The sequence below is a fragment of the Salmo salar genome, chromosome ssa19, assembly GCF_905237065.1.
Source record: "Salmo salar chromosome ssa19, Ssal_v3.1, whole genome shotgun sequence".
Taxonomy (NCBI): domain Eukaryota; kingdom Metazoa; phylum Chordata; class Actinopteri; order Salmoniformes; family Salmonidae; genus Salmo; species Salmo salar.
The window spans coordinates 39,954,214-39,970,412 of NC_059460.1; the positions used below are offsets into that span (position 1 = coordinate 39,954,214).

Consider the following 16,199-nt stretch of genomic DNA (forward strand, 5'->3'; position numbering starts at 1 on the left):
ATACGAATTGCAAAATCCGTAACATATCACACCAAATGGATGACGTAGTAGACAGTTGGATGAAGTAGTACACACAAAAAAAAACGGGGACCACTTTAGGCTTCTGATCACCACTTTCAAAACTACCGACTGAAATTATAGAAAAGTTTGAGAGTAAGTTGCGAGAACCACATAGTTGATTTCGTCCTATTGTCAGCATTACTTTGAACTGCTGACCAAGTGTACGTTTGACCAGAGAACAGGATACCGAGGTTACTGTTAATTTCTTTTGAATTCCAGTCAATTCAGGAAGTACACTGAAATTTAAATTCTCTTCAATGCTTTTTGATGAGGAAAATGTGGAATTAGAATTTGATTTATGTTCTGAATTGAAATGGAATTGACCCCCAACACTGCAGGATACAGCTTGGGAGAACCTTGACATGTTCAGTTTTGGGTTGGGTTTTATTCGGGTCACTTACTCACTTTTTATGAGTCCACTACTGTGACGCAACGTTGCAAGAAGAATTTCCCCCAATTGGATAATAAACTGTAATCTACAGCAGCTCTAACCTAATCTCATCTCTCTTCAGGGATTCTGCTCCTGGTTAACAGCCATCTTCCGCATAAAGTGAGTCTCCAATAAAGCTTTGGGTGTGTGCATGGGACAGCAAGAAAGGGAGAATGTGTGTGTGTGTGTGTGTGTGTGTGTGTGTGTGTGTGTGTGTGTGTGTGTGTGTGTGTGTGTGTGTGTTAGTTAACAAACAAACTGTCAATTTGACTGTGTTCAGAGGTCTGCTCTGCCTCATAGGGACTTTCCTGGTTAAATAAAAGTTAAATCTCTCTCTCTCTCTCTCTCTCTCTCTCTCTCTCTCTCTCTCTCTCTCTCTCTCTCTCTCCAGGGATGAGGAGATCCGGGAGAAGTGTGGGGAGGATGCAGTGCACTACCTCTCCTTCCAGAGGCACATCATTGGTCTGCTGGTGGTGGTGGGCGTGCTCTCAGTGGCCATTGTCCTGCCCGTCAACTTCTCAGGAAATCTATTGGGTGAGTGGGGTTTAGGGGGCGGGACTTCAGGAATACTTGAGACTAACACTGGGCTGGTGGTGTCCCGTATCCCCTATGTAGTGCACTACTTTAGATCAGGGCCCTATTTCCCTATGTCCCTGTGGGTGGTCCTGGTCAACAGTAGTGCACTTCAGAGGGAATAGGGGGCCATTTGAGACGTTTCCCTAGTAGTCATCAGAAGTCCCTCACTTCAGAAGTCCTTTAGTCTGGATAGTGGGGTTTTAGGACTTTGAGGTTATTAATATAGATTGAATTGTATCTATTTTAACTCTGATGACTCAAGGGTTATATCATGTGATTTTTCCATCTTGTCGTCACATGAAACATCAAAGTGGAGGCAAATACAAGTAAGTGAAAAAGTAGCCTTGTCCAAGCTAGCCTTGTCTGAGTCCATCGGGCAGGAGCATATCTCCAGCTCCTCTAGGGCGAGGCGGCTGCTCCTCCTCTAGGGCGAGGCGGCTGCTCCTCCTCTAGGGCGAGGCGGCTGCTCCTCCTCTAGGGCGAGGCGGCTGCTCCTCCTCTAGGGCGAGGCGGCTGCTCCTCCTCTAGGGCGAGGCGGCGGCTGCTCCTCCTCTAGGGCGAGGCGGCGGCTGCTCCTCCTCTAGGGCGAGGCGGCGGCTGCTCCTCCTCTAGGGCGAGGCGGCGGCTGCTCCTCCTCTAGGGCGAGGCGGCGGCTGCTCCTCCTCTAGGGCGCGGCGGCTGCTCCTCCTCTAGGGCGAGGCGGCTGCTCCTCCTCTAGGGCGAGGCGGCGGCGGCGCCTCCTCTAGGGCGCGGCGGCGGCGCCTCCTCTAGGCGCGGCGGCGGCTGCTCCTCTAGGGCGAGGTGGCGGCGGCGGCTCCTCTAGGCGCGCGGCGGCTCCTCTAGGGCGAGGCGGCGGTGGCTCCTCCTCTAGGGCGAGGCGGTGGTGGCTGCTCCTCTAGGGCGAGGTGGCGGCGGCGGCTCCTCTAGGGCGAGGCGGCGGCGGCGGCTCCTCTAGGGCGAGGCGGCGGTGGCTCCTCCTCTAGGGCGAGGCGGCGGTGGCTGCTCCTCTAGGGCGAGGCGGCGGCGGCTCCTCCTCTAGGGCGAGGTGGCGGCGGCTCCTCTAGGGCGAGGCGGCGGTGGCTCCTCCTCTAGGGCGAGGCGGCGGTGGCTCCTCCTCTAGGGCGAGGCGGTGGTGGCTGCTCCTCTAGGGCGAGGCGGTGGCGGCTGCTCCTCTAGGTCGAGGCGGCGGCGGCTGCTCCTCTAGGGCGAGGCGGCGGCGGCTGCTCCTCTAGGGCGAGGCGGCGGTGGCTCCTCCTCTAGGGCGAGGCGGCGGCGGCTCCTCCTCTAGGGCGAGGCGGCGGCGGCTCCTCCTCTAGGGCGAGGCGGCGGCGGCTGCTCCTCTAGGGCGAGGCGGCGGCGGCTGCTCCTTTAGGGCGAGGCGGCTTGATGTTCAAAGGCAGACTATTTGTTATTAGATGTAATTACTATCAATGTCCTCTGTGTAGAAATAGCTGTGGTCATGCTGGCCAGCTTGGCCATTTAAAACATATATTCTGTGTATCACATGAGTCAAATTCATCTCGTCAGCGCCTTGTGGATTCATTTCCTCACTTTGATATAATAGGAAACCTCCTGTTCCTCTAAAAACACACGAGCCCCAAACCCACCTATGGATATAGAATGAACTATAACGTACAATTCCCATTCTAGAACCCAATCATAGAAATATAATGAACTATAATGTACAATTCCCATTCTAGAACCCAATCATAGAAATATAATGAACTATAATGTACATTCCCATTCTAGAACCCAATCATAGAATGAATTATAACGTACATTCCCATTCTAGAACCAATTGTAGAAATAGAATGACTAGCTGCTTCAACAGACAATGTCCTGTTATTCTACTGTGTACTAGGCTAACCATGAAGTAAAATATAATCTCTTTTTTTTTCCCACACAGAAAACAATGCCTACAGTTTTGGGCGTACCACTATAGCCAATCTGGATGCCAAGTGAGTGCTTCTCCATTTCTGTTTCCTTATTGTAGGGTGATGGTGATGAAAATGAACTTCCTTACATTATAATTAAGCAATAAGGCACCTCGGGTACAGCCTGGATACAGCCCTTAGCCGTGGTATATTGGACATATACCACAAACCCCAGAGATGCCTTATTGCTATTATAAACTGGTTACCAACGTTATCCGAACAGTAAAAGTGTTTTGTTGTTGTTGTCATACCCATGGTATACGGTCTGATATACCACAGCTTTCAGCCAATCAACATTCAGGGCTCGAACAACATTTTACCTTGACCAATATGAATCTTCATGTTCTGAATCGTTCAGTGGCGTTTTTCTTTACCATTTCGTTAAGATTACATCTAAAAAGTCAGATTTCTTTTTTTGTAACCGATAATAAGCACAGAGCTCTGTTGACACGTTGTGGTGGTCGTCTTTTAAAGTTGTTTACGCCAGGTGCAAAAAAAAATGCAAAATTAAGCATGACGAGCTGAATTAAATGTAAAACGGCTTTGAAAATAAAAAATCTTGCTGTGTGCTCAGTGTTCCAGTGACATTTCACAGACATTCGCTTGTTTTTGTGAGAATCTTCTAAATAGAACAGGAATATGAAAAGCGAATACTGAAATATGAAGATACTACATCATGTCTAAACATCGATATCTATCTTACTTCTATATTGTTTTATGTCTTCCGTATTGGAGAAGAATGATGAGTTCAACGGTGAGCCTGTCAGCCTTAATTCTCTCACAGCATCCAGACTGGCTGACACAATGCTTTTTATCCAGGTTCTTGACCACTTTCTCTGCCTTCCATTTATTTAGTCACCCTAATTCTGGTCATCCTACAAGGGTAAAAACTCCAATAACATTTTAAACAAATTATGATAGATTCATGAGGTTTGGACCATTTTGTTTTCTTAGAGTATTATCTACACAAACATATATTTATATATATGATTATATCCGTTGGTCAAAATATGTGTTTTTGATTGGACATCTTACTTATTGACGCTCCAATTTTAGTAGGAATGGTTGGTGTCTGTCTCTCCTCACAGTAACATGCTGCTGTGGTTAACCTCTATCTGTCTCTCCTCACAGTAACATACTGCTGTGGTTAACCTCTATCTGTCTCTCCTCACAGTAACATGCTGCTGTGGTTAACTGGGTTTACCTGTCTCTCCTCACAGTAACATACTGCTGTGGTTAACCTCTATCTGTCTCTCCTCACAGTAACATACTGCTGTGGTTAACCTCTATCTGTCTCTCCTCACAGTAACATACTGCTGTGGTTAACCTCTATCTGTCTCTCCTCACAGTAACATGCTGCTGTGGTTAACTGGGTTTATCTGTCTCTCCTCACAGTAACATGCTGCTGTGGTTATCTGGGTTTATCTGTCTCTCCTCACAGTAACATACTGCTGTGGTTAACTGGGTTTATCTGTCTCTCCTCACATTAACATACTGCTGTGGTTAACTGGGTTTATCTGTCTCTCCTCACAGTAACATACTGCTGTGGTTAACTGGGTTTATCTGTCTCTCCTCACAGTAACATACTGCTGTTGTTAACCTCTATCTGTCTCTCCTCACAGTAACATGCTGCTGTTGTTAACCTCTATCTGTCTCTCCTCACAGTAACATACTGCTGTGGTTAACCTCTATCTGTCTCTCCTCACAGTAACATACTGCTGTGGTTAACCTCTATCTGTCTCTCCTCACAGTAACATGCTGCTGTGGTTAACTGGGTTTATCTGTCTCTCCTCACAGTAACATGCTGCTGTGGTTATCTGGGTTTATCTGTCTCTCCTCACAGTAACATACTGCTGTGGTTAACTGGGTTTATCTGTCTCTCCTCACATTAACATACTGCTGTGGTTAACTGGGTTTATCTGTCTCTCCTCACAGTAACATACTGCTGTGGTTAACTGGGTTTATCTGTCTCTCCTCACAGTAACATACTGCTGTTGTTAACCTCTATCTGTCTCTCCTCACAGTAACATGCTGCTGTGGTTAACTGGGTTTACCTGTCTCTCCTCACAGTAACATACTGCTGTGGTTAACCTCTATCTGTCTCTCCTCACAGTAACATACTGCTGTGGTTAACTGGGTTTATCTGTCTCTCCTCACAGTAACATACTGCTGTTGTTAACCTCTATCTGTCTCTCCTCACAGTAACATACTGCTGTGGTTAACCTCTATCTGTCTCTCCTCACAGTAACATACTGCTGTGGTTAACCTCTATCTGTCTCTCCTCACAGTAACATGCTGCTGTGGTTAACTGGGTTTATCTGTCTCTCCTCACAGTAACATGCTGCTGTGGTTAACTGGGTTTATCTGTCTCTCCTCACAGTAACATGCTGCTGTGGTTATCTGGGTTTATCTGTCTCTCCTCACAGTAACATACTGCTGTGGTTAACTGGGTTTATCTGTCTCTCCTCACATTAACATACTGCTGTGGTTAACTGGGTTTATCTGTCTCTCCTCACAGTAACATACTGCTGTGGTTAACTGGGTTTATCTGTCTCCCCTCACAGTAACATACTGCTGTGGTTAACTGGGTTTACCTGTCTCTCCTCACAGTAACATACTGCTGTGGTTAACTGGGTTTACCTGTCTCTCCTCACAGTAACATACTGCTGTGGTTATCTGTCTCTCCTCACAGTAACATACTGCTGTGGTTAACCTCTATCTGTCTCTCCTCACAGTAACATACTGCTGTGGTTAACCTCTATCTGTCTCTCCTCACAGTAACATACTGCTGTGGTTAACCTCTATCTGTCTCTCCTCACAGTAACATACTGCTGTGCTTAACTGGGTTTATCTGTCTCTCCTCACAGTAACATACTGCTGTTGTTAACTGGGTTTATCTGTCTCTCCTCACAGTAACATACTGCTGTGGTTAACTGGGTTTACCTGTCTCTCCTCACAGTAACATACTGCTGTGGTTAACTGGGTTTACCTGTCTCTCCTCACAGTAACATACTGCTGTGGTTATCTGTCTCTCCTCACAGTAACATACTGCTGTGGTTAACTGGGTTTATCTGTCTCTCCTCACAGTAACATGCTGCTGTGGTTAACTGGGTTTACCTGTCTCTCCTCACAGTAACATACTGCTGTGGTTAACTGGGTTTATCTGTTTCTCCTCACAGTAACATACTGCTGTGGTTAACTGGGTTTACCTGTCTCTCCTCACAGTAACATACTGCTGTGGTTAACCTGGTTTACATGTCTCTCCTCACAGTAACATACTGCTGTGGTTAACTGGGTTTATCTGTCTCTCCTCACAGTAACATACTGCTGTGGTTAACTGGGTTTATCTGTCTCTCCTCACAGTAACATACTGCTGTGGTTAACTGGGTTTATCTGTCTCTCCTCACATTAACATACTGCTGTTGTTAACCTCTATCTGTCTCTCCTCACAGTAACATACTGCTGTGGTTAACCTCTATCTGTCTCTCCTCACAGTAACATGCTGCTGTGGTTAACTGGGTTTATCTGTCTCTCCTCACAGTAACATGCTGCTGTGGTTAACTGGGTTTATCTGTCTCTCCTCACATTAACATACTGCTGTGGTTAACTGGGTTTATCTGTCTCTCCTCACAGTAACATACTGCTGTGGTTAACTGGGTTTATCTGTCTCTCCTCACAGTAACATACTGCTGTTGTTAACCTCTATCTGTCTCTCCTCACAGTAACATGCTGCTGTTGTTAACCTCTATCTGTCTCTCCTCACAGTAACATACTGCTGTGGTTAACCTCTATCTGTCTCTCCTCACAGTAACATACTGCTGTGGTTAACCTCTATCTGTCTCTCCTCACAGTAACATGCTGCTGTGGTTAACTGGGTTTATCTGTCTCTCCTCACAGTAACATGCTGCTGTGGTTATCTGGGTTTATCTGTCTCTCCTCACAGTAACATACTGCTGTGGTTAACTGGGTTTATCTGTCTCTCCTCACATTAACATACTGCTGTGGTTAACTGGGTTTATCTGTCTCTCCTCACAGTAACATACTGCTGTGGTTAACTGGGTTTATCTGTCTCTCCTCACAGTAACATACTGCTGTTGTTAACCTCTATCTGTCTCTCCTCACAGTAACATGCTGCTGTGGTTAACTGGGTTTACCTGTCTCTCCTCACAGTAACATACTGCTGTGGTTAACCTCTATCTGTCTCTCCTCACAGTAACATACTGCTGTGGTTAACTGGGTTTATCTGTCTCTCCTCACAGTAACATACTGCTGTTGTTAACCTCTATCTGTCTCTCCTCACAGTAACATACTGCTGTGGTTAACCTCTATCTGTCTCTCCTCACAGTAACATACTGCTGTGGTTAACCTCTATCTGTCTCTCCTCACAGTAACATGCTGCTGTGGTTAACTGGGTTTATCTGTCTCTCCTCACAGTAACATGCTGCTGTGGTTATCTGGGTTTATCTGTCTCTCCTCACAGTAACATGCTGCTGTGGTTATCTGGGTTTATCTGTCTCTCCTCACAGTAACATACTGCTGTGGTTAACTGGGTTTATTTGTTTCTCCTCACATTAACATACTGCTGTGGTTAACTGGGTTTATCTGTCTCTCCTCACAGTAACATACTGCTGTGGTTAACTGGGTTTATCTGTCTCCCCTCACAGTAACATACTGCTGTGGTTAACTGGGTTTACCTGTCTCTCCTCACAGTAACATACTGCTGTGGTTAACTGGGTTTACCTGTCTCTCCTCACAGTAACATACTGCTGTGGTTATCTGTCTCTCCTCACAGTAACATACTGCTGTGGTTAACCTCTATCTGTCTCTCCTCACAGTAACATACTGCTGTGGTTAACCTCTATCTGTCTCTCCTCACAGTAACATACTGCTGTGGTTAACCTCTATCTGTCTCTCCTCACAGTAACATACTGCTGTGGTTAACTGGGTTTATCTGTCTCTCCTCACAGTAACATACTGCTGTTGTTAACTGGGTTTATCTGTCTCTCCTCACAGTAACATACTGCTGTGGTTAACTGGGTTTACCTGTCTCTCCTCACAGTAACATACTGCTGTGGTTAACTGGGTTTACCTGTCTCTCCTCACAGTAACATACTGCTGTGGTTATCTGTCTCTCCTCACAGTAACATACTGCTGTGGTTAACTGGGTTTATCTGTCTCTCCTCACATAACATGCTCTGTTTCGGTTTCCTGTCTCTCCTCACAGTAACATACTGCTGTGGTTAACTGGGTTTATCTGTTTCTCCTCACAGTAACATACTGCTGTGGTTAACTGGGTTTACCTGTCTCTCCTCACAGTAACATACTGCTGTGGTTAACCTGGTTTACATGTCTCTCCTCACAGTAACATACTGCTGTGGTTAACTGGGTTTATCTGTCTCTCCTCACAGTAACATACTGCTGTGGTTAACTGAGTTTATCTGTCTCTCCTCACAGTAACATGCTGCTGTGGTTAACTGGGTTTACCTGTCTCTCCTCACAGTAACATACTGCTGTTGTTAACTGGGTTTATCTGTCTCTCCTCACAGTAACATACTGCTGTGGTTAACTGGGTTTACCTGTCTCTCCTCACAGTAACATACTGCTGTGGTTAACTGGGTTTACCTGTCTCTCCTCACAGTAACATACTGCTGTGGTTATCTGTCTCTCCTCACAGTAACATACTGCTGTGGTTAACTGGGTTTATCTGTCTCTCCTCACAGTAACATGCTGCTGTGGTTAACTGGGTTTACCTGTCTCTCCTCACAGTAACATACTGCTGTGGTTAACTGGGTTTATCTGTTTCTCCTCACAGTAACATACTGCTGTGGTTAACTGGGTTTACCTGTCTCTCCTCACAGTAACATACTGCTGTGGTTAACCTGGTTTACATGTCTCTCCTCACAGTAACATACTGCTGTGGTTAACTGGGTTTATCTGTCTCTCCTCACAGTAACATACTGCTGTGGTTAACTGGGTTTATCTGTCTCTCCTCACAGTAACATGCTGCTGTGGTTAACTGGGTTTACCTGTCTCTCCTCACAGTAACATACTGCTGTGGTTAACTGGGTTTATCTGTCTCTCCTCACAGTAACATACTGCTGTGGTTAAATGGGTTTACCTGTCTCTTCTCACAGTAACATGCTGCTGTGGTTAACTGGGTTTACCTGTCTCTCCTCACAGTAACATACTGCTGTGGTTAACTGGGTTTACCTGTCTCTCCTCACAGTAACATACTGCTGTGGTTAACTGGGTTTATCTGTCTCTCCTCACAGTAACATACTGCTGTGGTTAAATGGGTTTACCTGTCTCTCCTCACAGTAACATACTGCTGTGGTTAACTGGGTTTACCTGTCTCTCCTCACAGTAACATACTGCTGTGGTTAACTGGGTTTACCTGTCTCTCCTCACAGTAACATACTGCTGTGGTTAAATGGGTTTACCTGTCTCTCCTCACAGTAACATGCTGCTGTGGTTAACTGGGTTTACCTGTCTCTCCTCACAGTAACATACTGCTGTGGTTAACTGGGTTTACCTGTCTCTCCTCACAGTAACATGCTGCTGTGGTTAACTGGGTTTACCTGTCTCTCCTCACAGTAACATACTGCTGTGGTTAACTGGGTTTACCTGTCTCTCCTCACAATAACATACTGCTGTGTTTAACTGGGTTTATCTGTCTCTCCTCACAGTAACATACTTCTGTGGTTAACTGGGTTTATCTGTCTCTCCTCACAGTAACATACTGCTGTGGTTAACTGGGTTTACCTGTCTCTCCTCACAGTAACATACTGCTGTGGTTAACTGGGTTTACCTGTCTCTCCTCACAGTAACATACTGCTGTGGTTAACCTCTACCTGTCTCTCCTCACAGTAACATGCTGCTGTGGTTAACTGGGTTTACCTGTCTCTCCTCACAGTAACATACTGCTGTGGTTAACTGGGTTTACCTGTCTCTCCTCACAGTAACATACTGCTGTGGTTAACCTCTATCTGTCTCTCCTCACAGTAACATACTGGTGTGGTTAACTGGGTTTACCTGTCTCTCCTCACAGTAACATGCTGCTGTGGTTAACTGGGTTTACCTGTCTCTCCTAACAGTAACATACTGCTGTGGTTAACTGGGTTTATCTGTCTCTCCTCACAGTAACATGCTGCTGTGGTTAACTGGGTTTATCTGTCACTCCTCACAGTAACATACTGCTGTGGTTAACTGGGTTTACCTGTCTCTCCTCACAGTAACATACTGCTGTTGTTAACCTCTACCTGTCTCTCCTCACAGTAACATGCTGCTGTGGTTAACTGGGTTTATCTGTCTCTCCTCACAGTAACATACTGCTGTGGTTAACCTCTACCTGTCTCTCCTCACAGTAACATGCTGCTGTGGTTAACTGGGTTTATCTGTCTCTCCTCACAGTAACATGTTGCTGTGGTTAACTGGGTTTATCTGTCACTCCTCACAGTAACATACTGCTGTGGTTAACTGGGTTTACCTGTCTCTCCTCACAGTAACATACTGCTGTTGTTAACATCTACCTGTCTCTCCTCACAGTAACATGCTGCTGTGGTTAACTGGGTTTATCTGTCTCTCCTCACAGTAACATACTGCTGTGGTTAACCTCTACCTGTCTCTCCTCACAGTAACATGCTGCTGTGGTTAACTGGGTTTATCTGTCTCCCCTCACAGTAACATACTGCTGTGGTTATCTGTCTCTCCTCACAGTAACATACTGCTGTGGTTAACTGGGTTTACCTGTCTCTCCTCACAGTAACATACTGCTGTGGTTAACCTCTACCTGTCTCTCCTCACAGTAACATGCTGCTGTGGTTAACTGGGTTTACCTGTCTCTCCTCACAGTAACATACTGCTGTGGTTAACTGGGTTTACCTGTCTCTCCTCACAGTAACATACTGCTGTGGTTAACCTCTATCTGTCTCTTCTCACAGTAACATACTGCTGTGGTTAACTGGGTTTACCTGTCTCTCCTCACAGTAACATACTGCTGTGGTTAACTGGGTTTATCTGTCTCTCCTCACAGTAACATACTGCTGTGGTTAACTACGTTTATCTGTCTGTCTCCCCTCACAGTAATATACTGCTGTGGTTAACCTCTATCTGTCTCCCCTCACAGTAACATACTGCTGTGGTTAACTGGGTTTACCTGTCTCTCCTCACAGTAACATACTGCTGTGGTTAACTGGGTTTATCTGTCTCTCCTCACAGTAACATACTGCTGTGGTTAACTACGTTTATCTGTCTGTCTCCCCTCACAGTAATATACTGCTGTGGTTAACCTCTATCTGTCTCCCCTCACAGTAACATACTGCTGTGGTTAACTGGGTTTACCTGTCTCTCCTCACAGTAACATACTGCTGTGGTTAACTGGGTTTACCTGTCTCTCCTCACAGTAACATACTGCTGTGGTTAACTGGGTTTACCTGTCTCTCCTCACAGTAACATACTGCTGTGGTTAACCTCTATCTGTCTCTCCTCACAGTAACATACTGGTGTGGTTAACTGGGTTTACCTGTCTCTCCTCACAGTAACATGCTGCTGTGGTTAACTGGGTTTACCTGTCTCTCCTAACAGTAACATACTGCTGTGGTTAACTGGGTTTATCTGTCTCTCCTCACAGTAACATGCTGCTGTGGTTAACTGGGTTTATCTGTCACTCCTCACAGTAACATACTGCTGTGGTTAACTGGGTTTACCTGTCTCTCCTCACAGTAACATACTGCTGTTGTTAACCTCTACCTGTCTCTCCTCACAGTAACATGCTGCTGTGGTTAACTGGGTTTATCTGTCTCTCCTCACAGTAACATACTGCTGTGGTTAACCTCTACCTGTCTCTCCTCACAGTAACATGCTGCTGTGGTTAACTGGGTTTATCTGTCTCTCCTCACAGTAACATGCTGCTGTGGTTAACTGGGTTTATCTGTCACTCCTCACAGTAACATACTGCTGTGGTTAACTGGGTTTACCTGTCTCTCCTCACAGTAACATACTGCTGTTGTTAACATCTACCTGTCTCTCCTCACAGTAACATGCTGCTGTGGTTAACTGGGTTTATCTGTCTCTCCTCACAGTAACATACTGCTGTGGTTAACCTCTACCTGTCTCTCCTCACAGTAACATGCTGCTGTGGTTAACTGGGTTTATCTGTCTCCCCTCACAGTAACATACTGCTGTGGTTATCTGTCTCTCCTCACAGTAACATACTGCTGTGGTTAACTGGGTTTACCTGTCTCTCCTCACAGTAACATACTGCTGTGGTTAACCTCTACCTGTCTCTCCTCACAGTAACATGCTGCTGTGGTTAACTGGGTTTACCTGTCTCTCCTCACAGTAACATACTGCTGTGGTTAACTGGGTTTACCTGTCTCTCCTCACAGTAACATACTGCTGTGGTTAACCTCTATCTGTCTCTTCTCACAGTAACATACTGCTGTGGTTAACTGGGTTTACCTGTCTCTCCTCACAGTAACATACTGCTGTGGTTAACTGGGTTTATCTGTCTCTCCTCACAGTAACATACTGCTGTGGTTAACTACGTTTATCTGTCTGTCTCCCCTCACAGTAATATACTGCTGTGGTTAACCTCTATCTGTCTCCCCTCACAGTAACATACTGCTGTGGTTAACTGGGTTTACCTGTCTCTCCTCACAGTAACATACTGCTGTGGTTAACTGGGTTTATCTGTCTCTCCTCACAGTAACATACTGCTGTGGTTAACTACGTTTATCTGTCTGTCTCCCCTCACAGTAATATACTGCTGTGGTTAACCTCTATCTGTCTCCCCTCACAGTAACATACTGCTGTGGTTAACTGGGTTTACCTGTCTCTCCTCACAGTAACATACTGCTGTGGTTAACTGGGTTTATCTGTCTCTCCTCACAGTAACATACTGCTGTGGTTAACTGGGTTTATCTGTCTCTCCTCACATTAACATACTGCTGTTGTTAACCTCTATCTGTCTCTCCTCACAGTAACATACTGCTGTGGTTAACCTCTATCTGTCTCTCCTCACAGTAACATGCTGCTGTGGTTAACTGGGTTTATCTGTCTCTCCTCACAGTAACATGCTGCTGTGGTTAACTGGGTTTATCTGTCTCTCCTCACATTAACATACTGCTGTGGTTAACTGGGTTTATCTGTCTCTCCTCACAGTAACATACTGCTGTGGTTAACTGGGTTTATCTGTCTCTCCTCACAGTAACATACTGCTGTTGTTAACCTCTATCTGTCTCTCCTCACAGTAACATGCTGCTGTTGTTAACCTCTATCTGTCTCTCCTCACAGTAACATACTGCTGTGGTTAACCTCTATCTGTCTCTCCTCACAGTAACATACTGCTGTGGTTAACCTCTATCTGTCTCTCCTCACAGTAACATGCTGCTGTGGTTAACTGGGTTTATCTGTCTCTCCTCACAGTAACATGCTGCTGTGGTTATCTGGGTTTATCTGTCTCTCCTCACAGTAACATACTGCTGTGGTTAACTGGGTTTATCTGTCTCTCCTCACATTAACATACTGCTGTGGTTAACTGGGTTTATCTGTCTCTCCTCACAGTAACATACTGCTGTGGTTAACTGGGTTTATCTGTCTCTCCTCACAGTAACATACTGCTGTTGTTAACCTCTATCTGTCTCTCCTCACAGTAACATGCTGCTGTGGTTAACTGGGTTTACCTGTCTCTCCTCACAGTAACATACTGCTGTGGTTAACCTCTATCTGTCTCTCCTCACAGTAACATACTGCTGTGGTTAACTGGGTTTATCTGTCTCTCCTCACAGTAACATACTGCTGTTGTTAACCTCTATCTGTCTCTCCTCACAGTAACATACTGCTGTGGTTAACCTCTATCTGTCTCTCCTCACAGTAACATACTGCTGTGGTTAACCTCTATCTGTCTCTCCTCACAGTAACATGCTGCTGTGGTTAACTGGGTTTATCTGTCTCTCCTCACAGTAACATGCTGCTGTGGTTATCTGGGTTTATCTGTCTCTCCTCACAGTAACATGCTGCTGTGGTTATCTGGGTTTATCTGTCTCTCCTCACAGTAACATACTGCTGTGGTTAACTGGGTTTATTTGTTTCTCCTCACATTAACATACTGCTGTGGTTAACTGGGTTTATCTGTCTCTCCTCACAGTAACATACTGCTGTGGTTAACTGGGTTTATCTGTCTCCCCTCACAGTAACATACTGCTGTGGTTAACTGGGTTTACCTGTCTCTCCTCACAGTAACATACTGCTGTGGTTAACTGGGTTTACCTGTCTCTCCTCACAGTAACATACTGCTGTGGTTATCTGTCTCTCCTCACAGTAACATACTGCTGTGGTTAACCTCTATCTGTCTCTCCTCACAGTAACATACTGCTGTGGTTAACCTCTATCTGTCTCTCCTCACAGTAACATACTGCTGTGGTTAACCTCTATCTGTCTCTCCTCACAGTAACATACTGCTGTGGTTAACTGGGTTTATCTGTCTCTCCTCACAGTAACATACTGCTGTTGTTAACTGGGTTTATCTGTCTCTCCTCACAGTAACATACTGCTGTGGTTAACTGGGTTTACCTGTCTCTCCTCACAGTAACATACTGCTGTGGTTAACTGGGTTTACCTGTCTCTCCTCACAGTAACATACTGCTGTGGTTATCTGTCTCTCCTCACAGTAACATACTGCTGTGGTTAACTGGGTTTATCTGTCTCTCCTCACAGTAACATGCTGCTGTGGTTAACTGGGTTTACCTGTCTCTCCTCACAGTAACATACTGCTGTGGTTAACTGGGTTTATCTGTTTCTCCTCACAGTAACATACTGCTGTGGTTAACTGGGTTTACCTGTCTCTCCTCACAGTAACATACTGCTGTGGTTAACCTGGTTTACATGTCTCTCCTCACAGTAACATACTGCTGTGGTTAACTGGGTTTATCTGTCTCTCCTCACAGTAACATACTGCTGTGGTTAACTGAGTTTATCTGTCTCTCCTCACAGTAACATGCTGCTGTGGTTAACTGGGTTTACCTGTCTCTCCTCACAGTAACATACTGCTGTTGTTAACTGGGTTTATCTGTCTCTCCTCACAGTAACATACTGCTGTGGTTAACTGGGTTTACCTGTCTCTCCTCACAGTAACATACTGCTGTGGTTAACTGGGTTTACCTGTCTCTCCTCACAGTAACATACTGCTGTGGTTATCTGTCTCTCCTCACAGTAACATACTGCTGTGGTTAACTGGGTTTATCTGTCTCTCCTCACAGTAACATGCTGCTGTGGTTAACTGGGTTTACCTGTCTCTCCTCACAGTAACATACTGCTGTGGTTAACTGGGTTTATCTGTTTCTCCTCACAGTAACATACTGCTGTGGTTAACTGGGTTTACCTGTCTCTCCTCACAGTAACATACTGCTGTGGTTAACCTGGTTTACATGTCTCTCCTCACAGTAACATACTGCTGTGGTTAACTGGGTTTATCTGTCTCTCCTCACAGTAACATACTGCTGTGGTTAACTGGGTTTATCTGTCTCTCCTCACAGTAACATGCTGCTGTGGTTAACTGGGTTTACCTGTCTCTCCTCACAGTAACATACTGCTGTGGTTAACTGGGTTTATCTGTCTCTCCTCACAGTAACATACTGCTGTGGTTAAATGGGTTTACCTGTCTCTTCTCACAGTAACATGCTGCTGTGGTTAACTGGGTTTACCTGTCTCTCCTCACAGTAACATACTGCTGTGGTTAACTGGGTTTACCTGTCTCTCCTCACAGTAACATACTGCTGTGGTTAACTGGGTTTATCTGTCTCTCCTCACAGTAACATACTGCTGTGGTTAAATGGGTTTACCTGTCTCTCCTCACAGTAACATACTGCTGTGGTTAACTGGGTTTACCTGTCTCTCCTCACAGTAACATACTGCTGTGGTTAACTGGGTTTACCTGTCTCTCCTCACAGTAACATACTGCTGTGGTTAAATGGGTTTACCTGTCTCTCCTCACAGTAACATGCTGCTGTGGTTAACTGGGTTTACCTGTCTCTCCTCACAGTAACATACTGCTGTGGTTAACTGGGTTTACCTGTCTCTCCTCACAGTAACATGCTGCTGTGGTTAACTGGGTTTACCTGTCTCTCCTCACAGTAACATACTGCTGTGGTTAACTGGGTTTACCTGTCTCTCCTCACAATAACATACTGCTGTGTTTAACT

At 45.5% G+C, this 16,199-nt stretch overlaps 1 protein-coding gene across 2 annotated transcripts in view; it reads left to right on the forward strand.

The window, feature by feature from the left end:
- LOC106578786 (CSC1-like protein 2) overlaps positions 1-16,199 on the forward strand; it is a 105,226-nt gene that overhangs the window by 41,013 nt on the left and 48,014 nt on the right. For both annotated transcript variants that reach the window (XM_045702296.1, XM_045702297.1), the window contains 3 exons: positions 573-610; positions 882-1,024; positions 2,973-3,024. In XM_045702296.1, the coding sequence (XP_045558252.1) occupies positions 573-610; positions 882-1,024; positions 2,973-3,024 (233 nt within the window). The remainder of the gene's footprint in view (positions 1-572; positions 611-881; positions 1,025-2,972; positions 3,025-16,199) is intronic.